This window comes from Microtus oregoni, unplaced genomic scaffold, assembly GCF_018167655.1.
Source record: "Microtus oregoni isolate MIOR12 unplaced genomic scaffold, Mior012 000014F_ref0000157, whole genome shotgun sequence".
Lineage (NCBI taxonomy): Eukaryota > Metazoa > Chordata > Mammalia > Rodentia > Cricetidae > Microtus > Microtus oregoni.
The window spans coordinates 45,294,291-45,321,500 of NW_024543073.1; the positions used below are offsets into that span (position 1 = coordinate 45,294,291).

At 45.3% G+C, this 27,210-nt stretch overlaps 1 protein-coding gene across 4 annotated transcripts in view; it reads left to right on the forward strand.

Annotated features, from left to right (window-relative positions):
- Positions 1-27,210, forward strand: part of Slc10a7 (solute carrier family 10 member 7) — a 225,644-nt gene that overhangs the window by 186,543 nt on the left and 11,891 nt on the right. For 3 of the 4 annotated variants that reach the window (XM_041663232.1, XM_041663235.1, XM_041663233.1), the window contains 2 exons: positions 777-828; positions 12,282-12,355. In XM_041663232.1, the coding sequence (XP_041519166.1) occupies positions 777-828; positions 12,282-12,355 (126 nt within the window). The remainder of the gene's footprint in view (positions 1-776; positions 829-12,281; positions 12,356-27,210) is intronic. The other variant, XM_041663234.1, reaches the window with a different exon arrangement.

Genomic DNA, 27,210 nt, shown 5'->3' on the forward strand with positions numbered 1-27,210 from the left:
TAGAAAGACATCAGCCCTACATTTGCGTTCTTAATCTGCTTTACTTTTATGTTCCCTGCACCATTTTCTGATCCACAGTAATTTGTGTTAGATAAGAGAAGCCATAATGTGTGCCACGTTCTGCACCAGATGTGCCATAGTTCAGTAAGTCACCAACTTAAGTTAAACTCAATCTGATCTCTTACAGTGACTTCAGAAAGATTTGTGGCATAGGATGTTATTGTGCATTGATAATAATTCAACTGCATTGGATAATGTGTAAAAGCTTCCATCTTAGTTTCTAATATAATAAAGCTTATATAAAGAAATGGCTTTTTACTTTTAAGGAGCAGCATACTTTAAATGTCAGTAACTACTAAAGTTTAAAGAGAAACTTCATATTCTAGTTGTCCTGTAATTTCAGGCATGACTTTTATTAGTATTACAATAGCGAATAATCTTTTTAACATCAAGAATAGTTGTTTCAAGGAATACATTATGTATACATTTGTGCTGTTCAGCTCTTAGTATAAACCAGTTCTTTTAAGTTGAACAAATGAGATCATTAAATCCACCTCAAAGGGTGTTCTGGATTTTCCTGAGTTCTGATGTCATCAGCTGTGTCTGAGGAGAACAGTTTAAGTCCAATCTTTTATGCTTCTGCCAGCTTAGCAGTCTATATTGGTTTAGTTGTTTTTAATTTTAAACAAGTTTTAGGTTGAGCTCAGCAGGCTACAGGAGACTCTTGTGGTGCCCATTCCCACTCAGTCCACTGTCTTGTCTTGTTTTTTCCTCAGTAGTCTCCGTTCAACTGAGTTTCATGCTTTTGACCTTCATCTTTTCAACGCGGTAAGTGGTTTGGTATGTCCTGTTAGCCTCCGTGTTTGGCTACTATATTGCAATGCTGTCCTATGTTCCCTCCTGTCTGGATCACCATTTTCTCTCAGTCCTGCCACTAAAGGGTCTGTGTTAGAACCTTGTCTGCTTGCACAGCCCTGTCCAATCTCCTGGCCTAGCTGGAAGCTTCCTGATGACACTTCCTGCTGAAAACACTTTCTAGCTAGGCTTTCCCCCTATGTCCCAGTGCTATTATTTACCTTACCAAGTAGATCTTGTCCCTGACTATCTAAGCAAGACTTAAGGACTCCTGATATTTAAAATGGAAATAGTCTTTTTTTTCTGAAACTTCTTCCTCCCTTATGTTTAAATAGATCACCTATCTTAGTTAGGGTTTCTATTGCTCTGTAGAGTCACCATAATCATGGCAGCTCTTATTAAGGAAAACATTTAATTGAGGGTGGAGGCTTACAGTTCAGAGGTTCCATCATCATCATGGCAGGACATGGTGGCGTGCAGGCAGACATGTGCTGGAGAAGGAATTGAGAGTTCTACATCTTAATCTACAGGAAGTGATCTGCCACACTGGGTGTGTCTTGAGCATATATGAGACCACAAAGCCCACCCCCACAGTGACACAGTTCCTCCAACAAGGCCACAATTCCTAATAGTGTCACTTCCTATGGACGAAACGTGCAAACATATTATCCATGGGAGACATACCCATACAAGCCACCACAATACCATTTTCATCCATATAAACACTGTAGCTTGCCATGTCCTTTTCTTCCTGCCCTCCAACAGGCATCCCTAACACATTACCCCTCCCTTTCATGTCCTCTCCTTTTGGGTTTGTGGAACCCACTGAATCCAGTTAGAACTGTTTTGGTGCATGTTGGAACCTCTGCTGGCTTAATATCATTCAGGCAACCATAGCTTCAGAGAATTTATGAGCGCAATGGTCATTTCATGACCAAATAGCCAGCCTGCATGGCCCTCTTCAGCTCTCACAGTCTTCCCACCTCTCTCACAAGAGCTTCCCCGAGCCTGTATTATTGATTAGTTGTTTGTTGATATGGGGCCTCACAAAGCAGCCCTGGCTGGCCTGGAACTCATTTATATAGACGAAGGTGGCCTCAAAGTCACAGAGTATACCATCACACACATCTATTTTATTATATTTGATGGAACCTCTGATGGAGGAAGGTCATTGGTTAAATAAAAAGAAACTGCTTGGCCCTCATTGATTAGAAGATAGGTGGGAGGAGTAAACAGAACAGAACGCTGGGAGGAAGAGGAAGTGAGCTCAGATGCCTCAGAGAGATGCCATGCTCCCAGCTCCCAGGCAGACGCACGCGATGAAGCTCCAACCCAGGATGGACATAGGCTAGAATCTTCCCGGTAAGCACACCTAGGGGTGCTACACAGATGATTAGAAATGGGCTAAATTAATATGTGAGAATTAGCCTAGAAGAGGCTAGATAGAAATGGGCCAAGCAGTGATTAAATGAATACAGTTTGTGTGTTGTTACTTCGGGCATAAGCTAGCCAGGCAGCCGGGGTGCTGGGGACGCAGCCCTGCCACCCTCTATTACTACAAACCTCCATTTCCAGAGTTACTCAAACTGGGGCCCTTAGCATCATTACTTGGTAGAGAATCACCTGCTTCTGTCTTACATTTATTACTCCCAAATCCACTTCCCTCTTCGAGGCTTTCAGTGCTATGGTAGCTCCACTTCTAGCCTCAACTTTTCTTAAATATTTCTTTTAGCTTCCAGTGACTTGGAGCCATAGTCTTGTTCCAGTATCCCCAAAGCTTAGCCAGGACCTGCAAAATGACGTTCATTTTGTGAGTCTATTTTGCAGCTGTGAGAGACCATGTGCTTTCAGGCTGCCTAAGCTGTAGGTTGAGGTAAAATCTTTGCTGTTTCCTAGAACCACCTCATCCTTTCTCATTTCTGTTCAGTTGCTGCGGCTGTCCCCGTGTGCAGCTTGGTCTCCATGCCTAGACCATCTTTCTTTCTCTCTCTCTCTCTCTCTCTCTCTCTCCCCCCCCTTCCTCCCCTCCCCGCGCGCGCGTGTGCGTGTGTGTGTGTGTGTGTGTGTGTGTGTGTAAGAAGGATGTAGCCCAGGCTGGCCTGACACTTCCCCTTGGTGACTTTAGACTCAAGCAGTTTTCCCTCTCAGTTTCCCTAGTGCACCACTATGCCTAGCTCATCTTTCCTGTTCTTGAAGGCTTACATTAAATGCCATTTCTTCTGCTGGCAGAATTCATATTACTTAAGCCTGGGGAACGAGAAAGACGTCATAATGAATGTCTCAAATAAGAGATGATTCTAGTCCTGCATGAGTTTTTACAGATCAGATATGTGACATCAAAGGGGTCCATTCAGCCAACCCGTGATCAGATAGAAGAAAGCACTGTCAAAGAGTGGTGGGGCTGACTTCATGGGAGAGATGGTGATAAAGAACAGCTCTATGGGAGAAGTAGCAATGATACACATATGTTGGCACGTGTACATAAATAGGCTATGGTGGATGGTGTCAGCAAGACTCAGATTAGAGCTAGTTCTGGGAGCGGTGCACTGGCTCAGCTCTCCTGGCCCTTGGGCTGCTGGTGTTGGCAGTGAGTTCCCACAAGAAGAGGGCATGGGCTCACATGAAGCTTGATGCTCTGTCAGGTTTGTGAGTGGGTAGCTTAGGGCCCTCACCCAAGGTTCTTGGCTCTTAGAGCACTTGGTTTAGCTGATTGCTCGGAGTCAAGAAAAATGAATTGATTGCTATAATTCGAAGCATTTTCCTAAATTTAAGGTCATGACTTACGAAGTAAGAATAAAGCTTAGAGCATGTAAGTCACCAAGAAATAGATATGTTTGCCGTTCCTTGTGGCAGAGGTAGTTCTCTGAGGCAGTCATCTTGACAGACTGAGCGTCCCCTTGAAAACAGCCCTAGTTCCATTCCCGTCACTCTAATAAAACCCTGACAGAAGCAGCACAAGCGGGAAAGGGTCTCTGTGGTCACAGTTGCAGGTGACGGTCCACGCTGCAGGGAAATGCAGATGGCAGGAGCGCAAGCAGCTGGTCACATTCCACCCACAGCTCAGAGCAGAGCGCAGTGCGCTAGTGCATGCTTGTTAGTGCTCAGGGTGCTTCTCCACTCTCTACAATCCGGAGCTTCCTGCCACTCACAGTGCGCAGATCTTCCCACCTCACCTACCCGCCAGACATACCCACAGGTCAACCTACTCTAGCTAGCCCTCATGAATTGTGTCACATCTACAATTAAAACCAGTCATTAGAAAACAAAGAGGACTGGGTTCACTCCTGGGCTTACAGGAGTGCTGGGAGGAGGGGCGTTGTGACTAATTCAGTTAAAGCTCAGTTACTGGTGCAATAGAATGATCTTTCAGTAGGACCTGGTCTTGAAATCCTGCTTCTCTACTGTGTTCAGCTGTGCCTTGAACTTTTCCCTAACCCACTATCAGACATAGACATTCTCTGGCAAACCATAGCATGTGCCCCTGCTGCAGGGTAATGGTCCTATAGCCCAGGAACAGTCTGTTAAAAACTGCAGTTTTCAGTGGAGTAAAATTTAGGAGATGGCTGTCATGCTGTTTTCTTACTGAGAAATTTCATGGTTTCTAAGGGTCTGCCTGTCCCATGCCAGCATCTGTCTTGAGGGATTATGCATATGGTGCTTCATGTAAACTGACAGCAATTTGATGATATTATTGCATTTCATTGCTGTTTTTCAGAGTAGGACCCATACTTACAGGTTCATTTAGGAACTTGCCTAAAACTCAGACAGTCCTTCCAGGTACTACACCTAAAATTAAAATCTATTTAAATGTAATATTTGCAGAATGCCTGCCCATTCATCTTGCTCTAAAATATTTTTTAATTACTTTTCAAAATTCATAAACTGGGACTGGGGAGATGTTTCAGCGACTACTCTTATAGAGGATTGGAGTTCAGTTCCCAGCACCCACCTTAGGTGGCCCACAGCTGCCTGTTTCAGGGGATCTGATGCCCCCATCTGGCCTCCTGGAGCACTGCACTCAGTGTGCACATGCCCACATACAAACACACACATGCAAATAATTTAAAGTAATAAAAATAAATCTTATAATTGACAATGCTTATTTCACTCAGAGCATTTGTAAAGAATGTTTAACTGAATCCTTCAAGTCCACACAGACACACACAAAACATTTGTGACAGGTTTTAAACTAGGTCCACTGACTCCACTGGGGTCTGTTCTCTTTTTCTGCTTTTGCTTCTTTTCTACTTTTAATTGATTAAATCTGCCTACCCCCAATCTCTTTCCCCCTCTTGCTTTTCTTCCCCCACGTTCATTTATTCCCTACCAGCTCAGGAAATCTAGAAAAAATCTGGACAAGAAACCTGCCAATGTTCAAACCCTTTGCCTGCTCTGGTGACATGCAGCGCCTGGCTCATGATACGTTCAAACCCTTTGCCTGCTCCGGTGACATGCAGTGCCACGCTAATGATGGGAATTTGCCATAAAGCCAAGAGAGACCTAGCTTGGAAAATAGAGCTTCTTTCCACCCTCTACTTTTCTAATTAGCATTTTTTAGGGTTCTTAATCTGGAATGTTACCATACTAGAGAGAACTTAAAACTGATTTATAAGTGATTATTCTGCACTCCAAAATGAGTCCAAAATCCCAGTACCAGACACCAGTGCACTTGGGCTTCAACCCTGTCCAATAGGCTTTTATTTATGTTGCTTTTCTCAGACATAAAAAGTCTGAGAGAGCTAAATAATCAGTTCTAAAACCCACAGTAAAAGACGAGGTGCAGACTAAGTCCTCATAAGGATAGACGCACTCGGACATTTGTGCCGTCAAGATAGCTTCTGGTATCTGGGAAACCCGTGCTGGTGGGCAGGGTGTCGGCTCGCTGTGATGCAGCCCAAGCCCCTTTTCTGTCACAGTTGCTAGGAAATGGGACTTGATTTATCAGCTGCAGGTCAGACACATTCAGTGACTGGTCTATGCTGCTTCTGCCTCTTTGGAAGACTATCCCAGTTTTGTTTGTTTTGATGTTGAAAGCTTTAGAAAATAAAGCAATGTTTAAAATGTATGAAAGACACTTAGGTAGGCTGCTGAGTGGGTAGTCACTAGAGTGACTGACTCGTTAAGAAAGGAAAAGAAGGAAGCTTTTCTCTGTTCACACTGTCAGCCTCTCACCAGCGTCCCCAGAGGAGGAGGCTGGGCTGCAGGGAGAAGGGGGACATTTGGAGGTGAGCGCCTACACCCCAGAGTTCGGGGTAACTGATGACAATGAGATCTTTGTTTTTAAAAGGCAGGCAAAGGCTAACAGAGGTGCCTCCCGCAGCTCCAGCAGCATAGTTGACAGTGCTTGCTCTCTGAGGACCTTTTCTGCCCCACTTTCTGTGCTTCTGCTAGAGAAACCTGGCATGCCTTCCTCTGTGGGCACAGAGGAAGACACAATAAATATTACGAGGGAACCGCTGATTGAAAGCTTTGCTAGAGAGAATTCTTGAGAAACCAGTTGGGAAGCAAAGGAAATAAGCACCTGGGGGGAGCCAAAGTGATCAAAAGAATGATAAAAGCAGGATACAAAGAAAATCAATATTAAAAGGGATAGGTGGGGCTAGAAAATGAAAAGGAACTAGGATTGCTTCAGTCGGCACACGGATGCTCGCCACTGGGGATGACTCCAGGCCCTCATAGGACACTGTCCTTCTGTGTGTTGTGCTACTGCGTCTTGATGCTACCCTCCACAGAGTGTAGACAACGGTGGGCTGCTGACCCAGGCAACTCCTTGCTCCCATCCATTAGATTCTGAAGTGGTTTTTCTAACTTGCTTTTAGTGACTTCTTTCTGAGAAAATAATATGACCCAGAATGTGTGCAGGTTACTTCCTACTTTGTGACTTTGGGTGTGTTGGGCTTCTGGTCTCTCTTCAGAAGAAGCAGGGCAGGAATGCCACCTCCTTCAATGACAATCCTAAGAAGACGCCCTGGATGCAAAGTGCTTAGAAAGATGCTCAGCGACACTCAGTGCTGTGGTCACGCTCATGAGTAGAGAACCATCTGGGCATGGGCCTGTGGATGCTTGTCTTAAATCCACACCGTAGAGCCTGTCACAGGGTAGCTAGAAGCGAGCTGGCCCAAGAGGGCGGATGGATTTCAAACACAAACACTTGGCACTTGGTATTCCATCCTAAGACCCTGTCCTCCTTCCTGCTAATGGAGTTTGTGGTCTGGACCACAGAAGTGCTCCGGTCCACACAGCCTAGGCTTGCTGCATTCTCCTCCCCTGAGCAGAACAAGCGCAACCCCACCCCACATGTCCTCTTGAGCCACACTGTGTCAACCGGAGCCTCGTGGACCCGAGGAAATGTGCCGTGATCTGAGCAAGAGCGGATCCCAGGCAGTCTCCGGAAACACTCTACAACAAAAGACAGAGAAGAGAGGCCTTTGCGTGCAACTGGCACTGTGTGTCTGTGGGAACATCCCCACAGCTACACACCCCTCCAAAGGGAAGCCTCTTCAGTCTGCCACATTTCCTTGTCTGACTAAAGCGAGGGGAAATACCTTCCATGGTCACTCCTGTATTAATGCTCTCTCCCTCACCATTTTCTGTACTTTTCCATCACCTTGTTTTTCTGCTTTGCTTCCAGCTCAGTAAAAAAAGAAAAAACAAAAAAAAACAAACAAAAAAAAAAACTCCATTTTCTCCTTTGTGTGATCCTCTTGGGACTGTTGGAAGACCTAGACTTATGAGTTTCTTTATATTGCTCTCTTCCCCTTTTCCCTCTCCCTTCTTCCCTTCCCCTCCTCTCTCCCATCCTCCTCTTCCTTCTCTCTTCCCCTACATCCCTCTCTTCCATTGTCCTTTGCGACTTTAAATAAATCAACTCTTTGACTCCCCAACCCCAATGGCTGTCTCTTCCATTCTGTCCCCATTCGTGATTTGATGCCTCTCAATCCAGAACGCTCAGAGCTCCTCATATCCCCTAATGTTTTCCTCTCTAAAAGTAATAGTTATGATAATAAGAATGTTACTAATATGTCATAAGCGCTTGCATTGTGTAAATTCTTAAACATTTGCATTTACCCTCACAGAGGGAAATAAGATTATCCTGGGGGTTTAAAATCAAGCATGCTTGTCCCCAAAGCCTGCACTTTCCAGCTCTGGCAGGAGCACTGCTTGGGGAGGAGCTATGGACTTTCTGGTCAGTCACATTCCATATGGCCATTTCCTGCCCTTCCACTGGCTCTTCTAGCTTCCCACTTAGCTCATCCTCTCCATCTTCGGTCTCAGACTGGTTTGCTCGTATGATTGCTTCTGAGGAACAGATTTCATCACATAACTCTAGTGTTCCCACTTGCTTTGTCTTCAAGTTCACACCCGTGCTCACAAGCCAGTCTTCCTGAAGAAGCCTGAAGAGTCTGCTCTTTGCCCGTCTCAGGATGCGGGTTTCCCATCTCTATCCCCTAGGGGGTTCAGTGTGCTCCTTTGTCATAGCCCACCCCACCAGGTGACAGGGCATTCTTTCCTTCCAATGACAAATCTTTCTCTCTCTTTTCCTCTCCCCTCACCTCACCTCTCACCCCCTCTTCTACATACAGTCTTTACCTGTATTCCTGTCCTGCCATAGTCCAGATCTTTGCCCGAGAGTTCCCGCCCCATAGCTTACCACAGGGATGAAGGGATGAGGAATAAAGGGATGGAAAATGTTAGTCATGCAGCACAATGTTTAAAGAGCAAGAGGACGTGAGAGTCAATGTGAGACAGTAACGCGGCCTTGTTGCAATCCGGTGCTACTCATCTGTGGGGCGCCCACCACAGGGGAGACACCAGACCTCAGGAAGACTGCAGGAGAGGAGACCAGGACGGTGGCCATGGGATGGGTTAAGAGAGGCCTTCAGTGAGTATGACACAGGATATAGGATCTATTTAGGGATGTTTCTAAATAGGGATTGAGATGTTTCCCCCATCAAAACTTACAAATGGGGAGATGAGGTTATTTAGGGAAATGTAGACCTGTTTATTAGGCTTTATTTTTTTTCTTTTTTTTAATTGATACTTATTGAACTCTACATTTTTCTCTGCTCCCCTCCCTGCCTCTCCCCTCACCCCTTCAACCCTCCCCCAAGGTCCCCATGCTCACAATTTACTCTGGAGATCTTGTCTTTTTCTACTTCCCATGTAGATTAGATCTATGTAAGTCTCTTTTAGTGTCTGCATTGTTGTCTAAGTTCTCTGGAATTGTGGTTTGTAGGCGGGTTTTCTTGATTTATGTTTAAAAACCACTATGAGTGAGTACATGTGATCATTGTCTTTCTGTGTCGGGGTTACCTCACTCAAAATAATCTTTTCTAGCTCCATCCATTTTCCTGCAAAATTCAAGATGTCATTATTTTTTCTGTTGTGTAGTACTCCATTGTGTAAATGTACCACATTTTCCTTATCTATTCTTCAGTTGAGGGGCATTTAGGTTGTTTCCAGGTTTTGGCTATGACAAACAAAGCTGCTATGATCATAATTGATCATATGTCCTTGTAGCAAGATTGAGCATCCTTTGGATATATACCCAAAAGTGGTATTACTGGGCCTTGAAGAAGGTTGTTTCCTAATTTTTTGAGAAATCTCCACACTGACATCCAAAAAGGTTTTAACAGCTTCCATTCCCACCAGCAATTCAGAAATGTTCCCTTTTCCCCACAACCTCTCTAGCATAAGTTGTTATCAGTGTTTTTGATCTTGTCCATTCTTACAAGTGTAAGATGAAATCTCAAAGTTGTTTTGATTTGCATTTCTCTGGTGACTAAGGATGTTGAACATTTCCTTAAGTGTCTTTCAGCCATTTTAGATTCCTCTGTTGAGAGTTCTCTGTTTAGGTCTGTACTTCATTTTTTTAATTGGGTTATTTGTTCTATTGATGATCAATTTGAGTTCTTTGTATATTTTAGAGATCAGACCTCTGTCTGATGTTGGGTTAATGAAGATCTTTTCCCATTCTGCAGGCTGTCATTTTATCTTGTTGACCATGTCCTTTGCTTTACAGAAGCTTTTCAGTTTCAGGAGGTCCCATTTATTAATTGTTTCTCTCAGTGTCTGTGCTGCTGGGGTTATATTTAGGAAGTGGTCTCCTGTGCCAATACATTCAAGTGTACTTTCCACTTTCTCTTCTATCAGGTTCAGTGTGGCTGGCTTTATGTTGAGGTCTTTGATCCATTTGGACTTGAGTTTTGTGCATGGTGATAGATATGGGTCTATTTTCATTCTTCTACATGTTGATATCCAGTTATGCAAGCACCATTTGTTAAATATGCTTTCTTTTTCCATTTGATATTTTTTGCTTCTTTGTCAAAAATCAGGTGTTTGAAGGTATGTGGATTAATATCCTGCTCTTCTATTCCGTTTTATTGGTCCTCCTGTCTGGTTTGGTTTTTTGTTGTTGTTGTTGTTGTTGTTGTTTTGTTTTTGTTTTTGCCAATACCAGGCTGTTTTCAGTACTGTAGCTTTGTAGTAGAGTTTGAAGTCAGGGATTGTGATGCCTCCAGAAGTTCTTTTATTATACAGGATTGTTTTGGCTATTCTGAGTCTTTTGCTTTTCCATATGAAGTTGAATACTGTTCTTTCAAGGTCTGTGAAGAATTTCGCTGGGATTTTGATGGGTATTACATTGAATCTGTAGATTGCTTTTGGTAAGATTGCCGTTTTTATAATGTTAATTCTGCCTACCCAAGAGTATGGGAGATCTCTCCACTTTCTGGTGTCTTCTTCAATTTCTTTCTTCAAAAATTTAAGTCATACAAGTCTTCCACTTGTTTGGTTAGAATTACTCCAAGATATTTTATGCTATTTGTGGCTGTTGTGAAGGGTATTATTTATCTGATTTCTTTCCCAGCCCTTTTATCACCTGTGTGCAGGAGGGCTACTGATTTTTTCGAGTTAATCTTTTTTTTTAAATATTTATTTATTTATTATGCATACAATATTCTGTCCAGACTTCATTACAGATGGTTGTCAGCCACCATGTGGTTGCTAGGAATTGAACTCAGGACCTTTGGAAGAGCAGGCAATGCTCTTAACCGCTGAGCCATCTCTTCTTATATCCTGCTACATTACTGAAAGTGTATATGAGTCGTAGAAGTTCCTTGGTAGCATTTTGGGGATCACTTATGTAAACTCTCATATCATCAGCAAATAGTAAGAGTTTGACTTCTTCTTTCCAATTTGTATCCCCTTGATCTCCTTTTGGTGTCTTATTGCTCTAGCTAGGACCTCAAGAACTATATTGAATAGATATGGAGAGAGTGGAACACCTGTCTTGTTCCTGATTTCAGTGGAATCGCTAGGAGTTTCTCTCCATTTAGTTTGATGTTGGCTATTGACTTGCTGTATATTGCCTTAAGGTATGTTCCTTGTATCCCTGCTCTCTCCAAGACCTTTATCATGAAGGGATGTTGTGTTTTGTCGAAAGCTTTTTCAGCATCTGTTCCAGTGGAGTTTGTTGTCTCTGGACCAGGTCGCTGACTCAATCCCGGTCTACCAGTGTCCTGGGATTGGATTCGCTCCCGGCTCCTGCTCTCGCTCCTGCTGCCATGGAACTTGCTTCCTCAGACCCACTCTGGCCAATGTAGCTGGTTTAGTCCCACTCCTGTGGAATTTGTTGCCTCAATCCTGCTCCAGTCCATTGGGAATTCATTGCCTCAGGCCTACTTTGGCCTAAGTTACTGGCCTCCAGGGTTCATCGAGCCCTGCCCTATCTATAATCTGGGATCTGTGGGCAAAGGATAACTCACTTTCATCAAGGAGAGGCTGGGCCTGATGAGGCTGCTATGTGCCACTGCTAGTCAACAGCTTTTTTTATACCCATTAGAAACCTTTAAAACCCTGTGGACACAGGGTGTGGTGATAAGCTCACTTCATCTACAGTATATATCCATATATACTTCTGGAATATTTCTTCATGAGCTAACTGTTATCAGAGTTTAGGGCACAGAATAGTAGACACACTGTACCATCTATAGAAATTGGGGAAGGGTTTCTAAGATAGGAGGCAATATTTTTATCTATCTAGCTAGCTAGCTATTTGGTTGGTTTTTCAAGGTGGGGTTTCTCTGTAGCTTTGAAACCTGTTCTGGGATTCACCAGGCTGGCCTTAAACTCACAGAGATCTGCCTATCTCTGCCTCTCGAGTGCTGGGATTAAAGATGTGTGTTGCTTCCACCCAGCAATAGGAGGGAATGTTATTGTTATTATTATTTCTAATTTTGGCTCATGATTCTGTAAGCCTTTGTAACTGGGTACGGGAACATAGAGTCTAAAAAGAAATCAGAACCGTGTACTTTGGTTCACAGTAGCCTCTGTCACCAGGGTTGATCAGCGGGATGCTAACATAAAGATGGGCACATTTGGTTTTCTTACAAGTATTTGTCAAAATGCCCTCCTTGTCCCCTTAGGAATAACTCGGGTTTCACACCAGCGGACACAGTGGCTATCATCTTCTGCTCCACACACAAGTCCCTCACGTTGGGTAAGTGAGTTAAAGACTACGTATCACCCTAAATAATTTTGAAACTCAGAAAGTTCTCCAATGGAGTGGGACTATCCATTTAGTTGGAAAAAAAACCAGCAGCCGAGTGCAGGTGGCCACTGCTCTAGAGTACTGTTATTTGATCAAACCGGTTACCTAGGAACTAATAGATCATACAGGATTTAGCTTAATTTGCGATCATGTCTTCAATTCTCATGAAAAATGATTAGTGCAAAAGGTAAACCCAAGTTGGTTAGGGGTCTAGGAAGCCTGTTTCTGAAAAAGCAACTTCCAAAAACCTTGTTTTGGTACATTCTAGACTTACCCTTCTCTTCTGGGGACTCAGATGAAGATGAGAACAATGCTCTTACTCTAGTTTGCTGAAATTCATCTTTTAATATTATGTTGTTTTCTACAAAGACAGTTTAGCTATTTTGACTTAATTGGATTAACAGTTTAAAGTGAAGTAAGTATTTTAGTTAATGGAAAAGATTAAGAATAATAGTGCTAATGTCTACTTAGGCTTATCCAATTTAATGCATTATCCCAATAACCTCTGAGACATCCTGAATCTATGTTTTCAGTCATTAAAACTCATTAAGTAATCAGGAACTCTATTGCAAAATGCATCATTCATAAGCTCCTTGGGCTTGTTGAGGTGGTACGTAAAATTTCAAATTAATTCCTTTGCTTTGGGATGTGAGACACTTGAGAGAATGAGGAATCATGATGCTGCTTTGAATTTGCTCACATTCAAAGCATTCCTAAACAAAGCTGTCTGGTGGGTCTCTGCCGGTTTTAAGTTTGGGAAATAATCTCAGAATTAGATTACTCTTTATGGAGCAGTTCCTATGTACGGATTGAAGTTCCTGCAGTCACCAAACTGAAGGAAAGCGCTTGGGATCTGCATTCCAGCCATAATGACATTCTTCGGGATAACTTCCCGAACCTTGACTTTGCATCTCTAAAGGGGGCCCGATGTCTCCTCTAAGCATGATTTACCGTTTTTTTTTATATTTATTTATTATGTATACAATATTCTGTCTGTGTGTCTGCCTGCAGGCCAGAAGAGGGCACTACACCCCATTACAGATGGTTGTGAGCCTCCATGTGGTTGCTGGGAATTGAACTCAGAACCTTTGGAAGAGCAGGCAATGCTCTTAACCTCTGAGCCATCTCTCCAGCCCCTCTAAGCATGATTTAAAACTGAAAGACACCCCGGATCCTAAGTGACCCGTCCTGACTCTGCACAGTAGTGCACTGTGCAGAGGTTTCCAGAGGCTGTGTGAGATGTCCCCACTACTGGCTGTGCACTACCGGCTGGACACTAGTGAGTGTCCCCGGCACTCAGTGGCCTCCGTAAAGAAGTGCTGTTACTGCTATTATTACTTCTTTTAGTTATAAATGTGTCGTTACGCCCAGGCTTCCAGGCACATGCCCCTGTCATAGATTTTCCTGAAATAGCTGTAGACCAGCTGTTGACCTCAAAGAAAGCATTTCACATTCTGTGCCCATGTCGTTATAGATGCCATATGTGGCATTACTAGTCTTATAGAAACTAAGGAATGTGCCGAAAGACCAGAGGTCAGAGAGGCTCAGATGATCCATATCTTAGGGCCATGTTTCACCACGGCTGTCTGGCCTGTCTGCAGTGGGCTGTTAAACCTGGCCACATCTTGGGACTTGCTGCGGAGTGAAAAACTGAAGCTGATGATTCCATTTCTCTCTGACCCTCTCTGAGCAAACAGCAGCTAGTTGAACGTACGGCAGGAAGTACCCAGGGCAACCCATGGGGTAACTGGCGTCTCTTTTTCTATAAGCAAATCCACTCAACTCCAGACTCTCTTGTCTTTTCCCTTAGTCCTAGGCTCATACTTTTTGCTCTTTATGCTTTCTGAAAGCTGATTTGCAAAAAATAGTTGTTTTGCTAAAAAGGATTGAATGAACTTGGACTTGCGTTCACTTGTAAAGAGTTCTCCCAAGAAATATTTACTTGACTCTTTCTTCCATTGATGGTGGATGAGACAGTGTGACCACACAGTGATGGTGAGACAGTGTGAACACACAGTGATGGTGAGACAGTGTGAACACAGTGTGATGGTGAGACAGTGTGAACACAGTGTGATGGTGAGACAGTGTGAACACACAGTGATGGTGAGACAGTGTGAACACACAGTGATGGTGAGACAGTGTGAACACACAGTGATGGTGAGACAGTGGCTGCCGGAGACAACACAATGGAAGACTTAGCTACTTTACACCTGATGGCTTTAAACTCTCTGAGAAATGAAAGACCTGAGTACCTAGCATGACCTCAGCTTCCTCAGGTCTAAAGTGAGGAATTTTAGTTCTAGTTCCTACATTCTGCCAATCCTTGGTCCTGCTTCTTGCTCTGGTCTCCTTGGTACACCTCATCGGTACATCTCAGAAAAACATCTTATTTCACATACATCAGAGGCTGTAGGGTGACTGCCCGAATGGACTTGTAAAACTCAGCGAGTCTGCTCTGCCCATTCTCAGGTGGCCCTATGTACCAGGGCTGGCAGAGAATGTGCCTCACAGTGACGCGCACATCACTGCCCAAATGGAAATCGTTGTCTGTGCTGGATTGGAAAAGTGGCTCATACAGTTTGAAAAAATATCACACTCCAGAAAGTGGAAGGAAATTTCGCATAACATCACCTGGAGTGATACTTTTTGTCTTTACAACAAAGATGAAATAAAACAGATTATAGCGTAGCTGCTTGGCACTTCAGAAATGCATCTTTTTTTTAGTATCTCTTCCAGTGATTTACATTCATACACACATAAACACACATACACACACACACATACACACAGATATCAAGTAAAATATATTAGGGGAAACTTAGAAATTCGAGTTTATTATTCTCTTTAGTATGTTTTTAAGAACAGCCTATCGCGGGTCAAGTAGCACCCATGTGGCTGGTGAGGCTTGGGCACCCTCCATGCCTTCACCTTTGGTTTATTTTATTGTTCTTACCTCGCCCTGTCTTGGTCTCTTCCATCTACTCACATCTACACGCATGCTGAATTTGATTCATTGCTTTTATTAGAGCATTTGCCATTGATTGATTAGTTCCTCGTATTAGTACTTTTTCTATTGATTGATTGCAGATGAAGTGACTATTTGACCTTTAATTATGAGGCTTCCTATTGAAAATGACATTGAGCTATGGCTTCACATAATCCATCTGGAAAGCCTGACTTGGTGCCGTTCCCTGGAGTTCCTTCACGAAAGAAGGAAGCCTGGAGGAAGTGCAGAGCTATCTCTGTGCTTCATCTAAAACAATACTACAGGGCTTGTTTGCCATGCTCCTCCGACTCCAACTGGGGTCAGAGGCAATTTCAAGACAATAGCCCTTGCTGAGGGTTGCCATAGAAGCCAGGAACTCTTGTCGGTTATTCTGCAGTTTGATGGTGATATTAGTGTGGTAATGAGAAGATTTTTACACAGCAGAGATTGACTAGTAACTTTAGCCTAGGAATGACTCGATGCACAGTCAATGGATTTCATCAAGAAAGAGATTGGATCCCAGATAGCGCTTGGATTTGGTGTTTTATTTTTATTTATCTTTTTCTCTTCGGTAGGTATTCAAATCACTTTGCTTTTTTAGAGTTTCAGCAGGTGTAGAAAAGTTTCTTGCCACACCCAGGAAGAGAATGATTCAGATGTTTGAGGTCCATAAGTAGAGCATGCATTTGTATTGGTTTGCAATTTAATTAGCAAAATAAAAAAACATCGGCCTCAGACCAAGCCAGCTATTGGCGGTAAATAATGGTAGTCCGAGTTTTTTATTTGTAAAGGCATTTCTGATTTGAATGCACTCCATTTAAAATTTAAATTGAGTGTCACAATCAATTGCTTATAAATGTCACTTAGAGACACTGGTATAGAAGGGCAAATCAAGGCAACTCTTCCTTTTGTTGTCCACACTTTATCGTGTGGAGTCTGGCCGCTGCTGAGCTGTGGTAAGGAGCTGACAGCTGGAAGAACCGAGCTTCTAGGATTCGGGAGAGAGCAGCGAGAACGCATGCCTGTTTCTAGGCTGGATCTCAGCTCCAGTCAGCAAATGCTGGAGCAAACTGCAGCTGAGGGAGCTCCATGGCCCCGCTGCAGCGAGGTGTGCAGGGCACCTGAGTTCTCCAGCTGCTACTTTCTGCAGCTGTCTCTCTGATGTTTTCTCCATAAAATAAGTTTTCTTTGTAGGTGTACAAAGTGAAGTTCTCACTGTGTCTGTTACACAAAAGGAAATGCAGCCATCGCTTCTGCCTAAAGGGATTACTGGGCATCCTCCCGGGGCTGGGAAGGTCCTTGGTAGGTAAAGCCCTTGCCATCCAAGCTTAAGGAATTGAACTTGAGTTCCAGAATCCATGTAAAGCTGGGTGCAGTGATGTTCATCTCTAATCCAGTGTTCCTGTGGTGAAGTGGAGAGTGGAGACGCAAGAGCCCTGGGAACCACTGCACCAACTGTCAGGGCACATATCAAAGGCTGTTCTCTGACTTATGTGTGCTCAGTAGCACGACTACCCCCATACACACACACCATGTGCATCTCACACACACAAGCTTTTCAAGAATGGTAAAGGATGGTTGGGCAGTGGTGGTGCACACCTTTAATCCCAACACTCAGGATGCAGAGACAGGCAGATCTCTGTGAGTTCTAGACCAACCTGGTCTACTGAGTGAGTTCCAGGACAGCCAGGACGGTTGCACAAAGAAACCCTGTCTCCCCCCCCCCCCAAAAAAAAAGAAGACAATGGTAAAGAATGAGCCCTAACTAGAACTGAAACCATGAATACCAGTTTGGTCACTTTTTCAAGAAGATAGGAAATCAAAATTGAAACTGTGGCTATAGTGTTTTGTTTTGTTTTTTTAACCCCAAAGCTATCTAGGATTCTATTTGACAAATGAGGATTATTCTAACTACCACAGAACTGGGCAGCACTTTTTAAAGTAGTTGTCTGTTGTGTGCCTGTTTTTTTATTTTTTATTTTTTTAAGAGGCAGGCTGGAGAGATGGCTCAGAGGTTAAGAGCACTGACTGCTCTTCCAGAGGTTCAAAGTTCAATCCCCAGCAACCACACAGTGCCTCACAACTGTCTATAATGAGGTCTGGTGCCCTCTTCTGGTGTGCAGACATACATGCAGGCAGAGCACTATATACATAATAAATAATTTTGAAAAAGAGGCATGCTTTAACAAAGTACATTTCTCAGAGTTTTGTGGGCTGTTTTGTCTTTTTTTTTTAAAGATTTATTTATTTATTATGTATACGGTGTTCTGCCTGCATGTGTACCTGCACACCAGAAGAGGGCACCAGATCTCATTACAGATGGTTGTGAGCCACCGTGTGGTTGCTGGGAATTGAACTCAGGACCTCTGGAAAAGCAGTCAGTGATCTTAACCACTGAGCCATCTCTCCAGCCCCCTGTTTTGTCTTTTTGCACTAGACTTGACGTCATTGGTAATGTAGCTAGCTTTTGTGGCCAAAACTTAGGAAACCTGAGGGTTCTGTGTCCCAAGCATGACATCTGAGATGAGGGAGTCAGTTATTGTCACCCTAAGACCATGCTGGATACTTTTCCCAGCTGGCCAGCACCAGGTCTTTTCCTGGCTTCTGTGTTGGTGGCCTTACGACGGAGCAGCCTACATTGGAAACCTGCTTCACCCTGTGACCGAATTGATTTTACAGGCCTGAGGCCTGACGATTGCTTCCTGCCTTTCCTCCCAGTCCCATCCAGCCCCGTGCCCCCCACAACTGTGTAGCCTCTGGCTTTGGGTGTCCTCTCACTGATTTTTTTACTGAAATTTCTGGCAGAAAGAAAGGAAGATAGGGAGGGAGGGAGGGAGGGAGGGAGGGAGGGAGGGAGGGAGGGAAACCTTTGTGACCTGTAGTAGCTTTTGAATTTTTTCTGTACCTGTTGTGATTTATTCAGTGTGATCTCAATAGTAATAATGATAAAACTGCAGCCAGTTGGGTGCTTACCAGGGAAACAATGTGCTAAGTACTTGTCACAGGAGGTCGCTCACTGTAAAACACTTCTGTGCGGGCTGTGTGGCCATCACCTGTGTACTAGTCAGCAGAGACTCCAGCTGACTCTAATGGCAAATTCTCGCTGGAGTGTTCAGAAAGGGCGTACCCCAGAGGCAGCCACAGCAAATACTGTTGTCATCTGGCTCTGTATATAGCAACTAGAGACCTTACTAATTAGCATAATGAATTCAGAAAGAGTTCTGATTGGTATAATTACTGCCTTGCTACTTTGCATGATAATGATTGTAAGTGGACTGCCATTGATATCCCTCTGCATGCCTAAAACTTTAGAAGTCCCGCCTACTTGCCTTAAGAATCCAGCCAGCCGAGGACCTACATGTGAAGCCCTTGAGGATGCCAAAGCTTGAACCCCACCTGGTTTTATGGATGCTCCTGGAGTGTTCTGTCCAGAGGTCAGCAGCCTGCAGTGTCTGCAGCTGCGTGGGACTGTGGGTGTCAGCTCCTGGAGAGCAGCAGGAAGTTGCTGAGCCAGGGTCCAGGTTTACAGCCTAGGTCCGTGCTCTCAAGTGTGAGTTCCTTCTTGCAGAATCTTATAGACCTGGATCGGAGCATCTTTGATTCACTAAGCAAGAGTCAAAATAGTACATTCAAAGACTTCTTTAAAATTAAATTGAAAAAGATTACTTTGGAGGAGGGGCTCATGAGGCCTTGCACTTCCCTGAAGATCCATAGGCAGTGGTTGCTGGGAGAAGGGGAACGTTTTTCTCAGTGTGCCACTGGTGAAGTGTCCCTGTCCCCCTAAGTAAGCCCCCATCCATGCTCCTGTAGTAATCCTAACTAAATTCATTGGTTCACAAAAAAAAAGAGAGAGAGAGAAAGCCAGATAGACAGATGATCTCTTGCTATTTAATGTCAGCTCTTAATGTTATAAGCTTTTATTTCCATGTCTGCTACAAAGAGATGAATTGCACACATTGGTACGTAGCACCTGTACACCCCCTGTGTACAAAAGGGACATCCCATAAAAACCAAGGGGAATATGGCTTGTCGTGCTGTGCTGCCCTTTCCAGTCCTTCCCAGTGAAGCCACCCCCACCCCCCACCCCTGTCCTGGAACACCAGCAAGAACCCATTTCCCAAGCCTTCTTACTTGTATGTGCATTCTCTGTCGGTTGCAGAGGGATTTGTTTATCATTATTATTAATATTGAGAAAGTTCGCCTCCAGCAATACTAAAATGTGCATCACAGACCAGCACTGCTTTCCTTGTTAGAAGTGAAGAATCTCACCCAGGAGATGCTAGTCTCTTGAAGTTGCAGCTCCCGTCTCACGTACAAGCAGACAGGCAAGGAGCAGCCCTCCTTTCAGAGTTGCATCTCCAATTAGTTATTTGGTCATGTCTCTTCCCCGAAGTTCCATTAATTGAGCCAGACACTCACTGTAAGCCAGGGAGTGTACGTTTAGTGACAGCACCATGCTTTACAGCAGAGAGAAACTGAACCTGAAACGGTGAAGAGGAGGGCACACGTCCCCTCACCATCCCCAGCTGCAGCCCCATCCACAGAACAGGAGCAGAGAGGAGATGCCCACTGCTTGAGCTGTGGGGCACTTAGTAGGCCTTTGACAAACCACTCAGGACCAGAGATAAGAAATTAGACACTACTCAGAGATGGCTGTGCCACAGGAAGCCCAGGAAGCGGAGAACGTGCATGGCATTACAGTGGAAACAGCTTGCCTGCCGCCGGACTTAGGGAGGTGCTGTCACTGGGCAGCTGCGGACACAGCTCAGTCAGCAGCTTGCTACGTAAGCATGATGGCATGAGTTTGATACCCAGAAGCTGCCTAAAAGAGCCGCATGCAGAAGCCGGAGCTCTGGGGAGGTGGGAGCCAAGCCAGTTCCTTTTCTGTTGCTATGATAAACACCATGACAGAAGCAACTTAAAGAGAACCAAAGGGAAGATCCGTAGTGGTAAGGAGGGCAGGTCAGCTGGTGGCCAGACCAAGAAGCTGAGGGAGAGAGCATATCCCTCACCCACAGGAAGCAGAAGAAGCTAGCTCTGAGTGTGGGTTCACACACAGGAAGCAGAGGAAGCTAGCTCCGAGTGTCAGTGGGAGAGCGGAGCCTTTTCCCGGTGACACTTTTCCTCCAGCATGGATCCATGGCCTAAAAATTTCATAAGCTTCATGTGCCCCATTCAAACCACTACAGTGGGCTCCCAATTCCTGAGGCTTTCTGGCCAGCCAGCCTACCCTAATCAGGGAGCCCTAGGCCCCCCAGAGAACCTGTCTCAAAAGATAAGGCAGGGACCCTTGAAATGGCTCAGCAGGTAAAGGGACTTGCCATAGTCCTGACAACTTTGATCCCTGAACCCCATGGGGGAAGGAGAGAACTGGCTTGTACAAGTTGTCCTCTGACACATGCTCTGTAGTATAATTACACACACGTGTGTATACATATATCCAAAATGTCCCAGCTCAGCTCATTTTGTCTGCATTTATTCAACAGATGTTCTTTAGGTGCCTACTATGTGCCAGCCCTCTCTGGGTTCCCAGGGATGCAGCATTTTGGTGCCTACTATGTGTGCCTTGCTTCTCTAGGCCCTATGGATGAGTGAGCACACATAAAATGTTCACACTTTTTCGGCTTCCTTTCCAGCAAGGGCAAGCTGACAGCACCTTTGGTAGCAGCCTATGAGGGGGTGCTGCCCTGGAGGGAAGAACGCCGCGGACCGTGCAGCAGAGGAGGTGGGAAGGGTTTGAGCTCAGAGGACACAGTGGCTGGGCACCTAAGGGAGGAGGGAGTGAGCACATGGGTGTGGAAGAGGAGGACACATGCATGTCCGGCAACAGCGAAGGCTGACGATCAAGACATGGGGCAGCAGCATGTAGGATAAAGGTGCAGGCCCTTCCTCAGTGAACATAACTGGGCGGGGGAGAATCAGAGCAAATGAGGTTAAAGTGCTATGCTAGGGCCCTCCAGTGACAGCCACACTTGGCCTCACTGGCCACTGTGAGGGCTTGCCTTTTAATCCACATGAGAGGGGAACTCATTGGAGGGTTCTGGATGGAAAGTTCAATGACGAAACTGAACTTTCAAGTTCTGGCTGCTCTGTTAGGTAAGTAGGAAGGTGAACCATGGGGAACTGGGAAGATCAGTGAGGACTTTGATCCGGACAAAGAGCAATAGCTGTAAACAAAGAACTGGTGGGAAATGCTGGGTGTACCCATCAGGGCTCTCTAGAGAAGCAGAACTTAGAGAATATATATTTTCAGTAGAATGACTTACAGGCTGCGGGCCAGCTAATCCAGCAGTGGCTGCCTGTGAATGGAAAGCCCAAGAATCCAGAAGTTGCTCAGTCCCTGAGGCTGGATGTCTCCCCCGACCTTCATTGTGCACTAAGATTTTGAAGAAATAGGTTCTGTTGACAGTGAAGGAATGGACTTGCTAGCAAGGCAAAGAGCAAAGCTTTTTACTTCCTCATCCTTTAATAGGCTTCCAGCAAAAGGTGTGGCCTTCCCATCTGAAGATCCGGATTAAAGGTGTCTGTCTTCCTGCCTCAAAGGTCCAGACTAGAAGTGAATTTACCACTTCAGACCAAGCAAAGAATCTCACAGGTGTGGCCTCCATTTCTGGATTGTAGTTCATGTCAGGTGTAGTCCAGTTGACAACCGTGAATAGCCACTATCCTGGGTCACGTGATCTGTGTGCAGGAGAGCAGGGACTAGCAGCCTGAGAGGCCACAAGTGTTTATTCCACGGAGGGATGCAAAGGGGAAAAAAGTGTCCTAGTGGTAGAAAGGGGACTTGGGGACAGATCAGAGTTTCAGCTTCAGGCATGAAAATCGGTGGAGTCTGGAACAGTAGGCAGAGCTTTAGCCCCAAAGATACCACCTCGGTGTGTTGAGCAGGATGAAGGCCCTCACGGTGGGCAGCTAGAAGGAAGGAGCTGAGGAGTGGATTACCCAGAGGGCAGAGAGGCGGGATTGTGTTGGTAGCAGAACAGTAAAGTGCGCTTGGTCAGACAAGTACATGCAAACTTGCAAGCCCGTGTTCTCCCTCACACGCTTGAGGTACACGGTGTCGGAAAGTAATGTGCAAACGCTTGGAGACATTGGAAGATGGACTTGGCGTTCATTTGGTGCCTACCATGTGCCAGGCACTGTTCTGGCTTCATGTGCCTCGTTATCTCAGCAATATTTATAACAACCTTGCACAGTCCTCGTGATCTCATTGCCCACAGAAGAAACTTGTGAGGGTCACCTGGCTCACCCCAGTGTACACTGAGTCCGTTACAGAGCGGCTGTCTTGCTCCTGACTCTTTAGCCTGGCTCACTTTAGGCTCACATGGAGCTGTCCAGCCAGGAGCCTCCCACATCCAGGAACGCCCCGTCTGACAGACCAGGCCGTCTGTTTGACACTGGCCCTTAAGCAGTTCCAGTATGTATCTGAGGCCAAAGCCCTACATCTCACACAGTGACTATACGTTCACTCCTCACAGAGTTGACAATAGCAATGTTTGGGAATTAAATCAGTGTCAGATTAAATATCTTTATTAAGTATTCAAAGAAAGAAACAGGAAAATTTAAAAAAATCAAAATCATTTTTTTCAGAATTGACTCTGAGAGTTTTCTCAAGTTTTTCCAAGTAGAAGACTTGTAAATGAGATAATTTTTCCCAATTCTCTTTTCCTCCAATTCTTATGTCATTAAGACTGAATAAAAGTGGGAAGTGCATCATCAGAACAACAAAGCTGAAATCAAACACAAATCTAACTCTACCTTTTTCCATATTTTATTTTTAGTTGTGTGTGAGCCTTTTCTTTCTTTAAGGTGTGTGTTGGGGGGGGGGGGGTCAGACTGACCATGGAGCCTAGAAAGGGCATTGGATCCCCTGGAGCTGGAGTCACACCTGATGTGGGTACTGGGCACTGAACTCCAGTCCTCTGTAAGAAGAGTGTCTTAGTCAGTGTTCTGTTGCTGTGAAGAGACACCATGACCACTCTTATAAAAGAAAACATTGAATTGGACTGACTTACAGTTTCAGGGGTGTAGTCCATTATCATCATGGCGGGGAGCATGGCAGCACATGCAGGCAGATACTCCCCTGCCCCCTTACCCCCCCTTGGCATAGGCCCAGTTTGAAAACCTCAATACCTGCCCCCAGTGAGACACCTTCTCCAACAGGCCAGACCTCCCAGTCCCCCTCAGTTAACACAGACCCTATGGGACCATTCTTACTCAGACCGCCACAGCAGCAAGGGCTCTAAACTGCGGACCCATTTCCCTGGTCCTATGGGGTCAGCCCTTTGGGAGAAGTGGATCTAAAACAAATAACTGCTTTTAGTTCTCACCAAGACTGTCTTGTTCTTGTGTATCGAAGGCATCCTGGGTCCGGAGATTTTCATTCCTCATAACCAGCACCATGGGGAGAGACGTTCCTGTTGAAGATGAGTGGAAGTCATGCCGATAAAACAAACGCATAGTCAAGGTGGTTAATGAGAGTCCAGGTCACAATTTACTCATAGCTCCCATTGAGCTAATATTTGAGCCTTCCTGCAGTTCCCAGTGTCTGTCATTGCGACATTTTAGAGACAACTGAGGTGTAGGTGTTAGAGGAGGTGGCAGAGCTAGTGGCAGTTCATGTCGCAGCATCTTCTCTTTCTGTCAGGTGAAAGGGGTGCCTTTTTTTTTAAGTAGAGTTAAAGCACATATTCAAAGTTGTCTCTGGCCTGGGAAGATGGCTCAGTGGTTAAGAACACTGACTGCTCTTTGAGAGGTCTCGAGTTCAATTCCCAGCACCCACATGGTGGCTCACACTGTCTATAACAGGATCTGATGCCTTCTTCTGGCCTACAGGCACACATGTAGAGCACTCACCCATAAAATAAAAAAGGGCTGCACTGTTGATCAGTTGGAACCATTTCCGCGTGGTGACCATGTCAGTATAGTCATGTGACTTTTTATTATGTTTACCATGCAAAGTGCTTGCTCTATGTCTTAATGCTTTACATTTTCTTAGTGTGAACATCAGCAAGAATTTTCCCCAACCTAGAAAAGTAAGGACGCCGTCTCCTTACTCCTTGCACACCTAGTCTTCACAAACATGGCGGTCTCTTCCTGGAAATTCCCGCCAGTGTCTGAAGGAAGGCTCTGTGGCTCAGCTCCTCAGTTCTTCTCGGGATTCCCCACCTGCTAATTTCTCTTGCTGCCCTGTCAGACAGGTAAGGCTGAGCCTTTTTTGAGACAGCAACCTTCAGTCAGTGGAGTCAAATGTCTCCTTGTCGGCATCTGCTGAGCTAGCCCAGACCATTCACTAATTGTCTTTCCCGATCAAAAGACACCTGGTTCCGGACAGAACGGCATCAGCTGCTCATCCCGGGCTTTTCTGGCATCTTTATGTACATAAAACTTGCAGCCAAGTGATAGGATGGTAGCCAGGTAATTGAAGGCTGGAAAGCTATCTTTAATTTTCCTAATGGACTGGAAATGGCCATCAAACAACTTTGGTTCAAAGTAAGTAAAAGTTTGCCAGCCTTAAGTACTTTTTTTTCAAAGAGACACCCCGTCTTGCCAGGCCTTTCTGTGTAAATATTTCTTTTCCTGAGGCTTTTACTTCCATTGTAACAGATTCCCATTCTGGGGCCCCTAAGTCCCCTAGCAAATGACCATTTAAGGTGATAGAGAGCAAAGGCTGTGGAGCCCGCATGTCTGGATCCGAACCCCTCCTGCACCCTGCTATCTGCGTGCGGCCTGGGGCCTTCTGCCTCACTTTCTCTTCTGATCCATAGTAGTTCACCCTGTTCAGACAAGTTGATGCGCTCAGAACATTGTGTTTCCTCCCCGTCCTCCTGACCAACAGACTGGATCTACATCAGAAGACCTGGGAGTCAGTGTTCCTCTTTCCTCTTCATAGTGGCCTCGGCCAGTTACCCTACAGCTCTCTATTTGTTCATTTTCTCTTGCAAGCCTATTCGTCTCTGATAAAGTTTTTTTTTAAAAAAAAAATCCTAGTTTTGAAATATGAAGGGAAGGCAAATCCACAGGATATCTCACATAAGCATCTGTATAGAGCAAACAGCTGCAGCCTACACTGGAAGAGCATCATGGACTTACAGGCACTCCAGTTGCACAGGCAGAGATGTAGAGTGGAGAGCAACACTCAGACCCAGTGAAGTGTTGGGAGTCACCTTTTGGGATGACTTGCTGTGGTCCTGGCCACGGTGGGTTCTGGATTCGTGCATCCCAGGGTAGGGGCGTGAGGGTTAGAAATGTTAGGTAGGAGGAACAGAGATAAGAAAGAAAACAGAGACTTGGGATAGTAACCGGAGGGCAACTCGGCGAACACGGATGCTGAATTAGCCCGCATTTATTTTCCATATACTTTTATATCCCTGTTATCATGGAACCCACGTTTTCCCAGTCATCTGTGTGTGCTGCTCTGTGCACTGGCCACCTGCTAACTGGGGAGGCATTCTGGCTCTGTGAGGGCAGGGCTTAGCGATATGTCATGGCCTCCCTCCATAACAGTGTCTGGGACATAGGAGATAAATGTGAGCTGTTGTATATTACCTCACTATCTCTCTATAGGAAATAGTAGCACATTTTCTGAAATAATAATTTTGGAGCCATGTACCTACTCCATACTTAACTCAGTTAGAGCTAAGTTCTCTAACTCAATAAGAGTTAGAGAAAGAAAATAATTGGCCTAATCCTTACTAGAGCATGTGATGTGGGGAGAAAGCATGTCCTCCTCCTTCAGTGGACAAGTCAGGAGGAAAGCCACCTTTAAGGTGAGGGCAATAAACTAAGTGTTGATGAACCCATGGGCCTTGATAGAGAAAGAGAAAGTCAATATCCAAGTTGAGCTTACAGTTCTGGACTTGAGCCGGTGACAATAAATAACCCCTGAAGTCTGCTTTAGTGGCGCTCACAGAGCTCCATGGACTGTTTTAAAGATACAGCAGGTCCAGTTCTGCTGTGGCTACAGATGGGGGTCCACTGTGGCTACAGATGGGGGTCTGCTGTGACTACAGATGGGGTCTGCTGTGGCTACAGATGGGGTCCGCTGTGACTACAGATGGGGGTCTGCTGTGGCTACGGATGGGGGTCCACTGTGACTACAGATGGGGGTCTGCTGTGGCTACGGATGGGGGTCCACTGTGACTACAGATGGGGGTCTGCTGTGGCTATGGATGGGGGTCTGCTGTGACTATGGATGGGGGTCTGCTGTGACTATGGATGGGGTCTGCTGTGACTATGGATGGGGTCTGCTGTGGCTATGGATGGGGTCTGCTGTGGCTATGGATGGGGTCTGCTGTGACTATGGATGGGGTCTGCTGTGACTATGGATGGGGTCTGCTGTGACTATGGATGGGGTCTGCTGTGACTATAGATGGGGGGGTCTGCTGTGGCTTTGGATGGGGGTCTGCTGTGGCTATGGATGGGGTTCCGCTGTGGCTTTGGATGGGGGTCTGCTGTGACTATGGATGGGGGGTTCCGCTGTGGCTTTGGATGGGGGTCTGCTGTGACTATGGATGGGGTCTGCTGTGGCTTTGGATGGGGGTCTGGCAAGTTACTTAACTGCATGAGCCCCCATCAATGGGAACGTGACCACCTACTTCCAGGGGCTGTCGTGAGGACTGACAGTGAGATCATGCAGTCTGAGCACTTAGCAGGCAGTGGCACTTTCCATATGATGGTAGCTGTAATTATCTTTTACTAAAGTTGAGTGGGTAGACGATTTGATGAATGGGCCTCGACATGCACTGTGGCTCGGGATCAGGGCACTGGCTTTAATTAATGTGAGTTTTGAGAAGATTAATCTGGTGTAGTCTGGAGG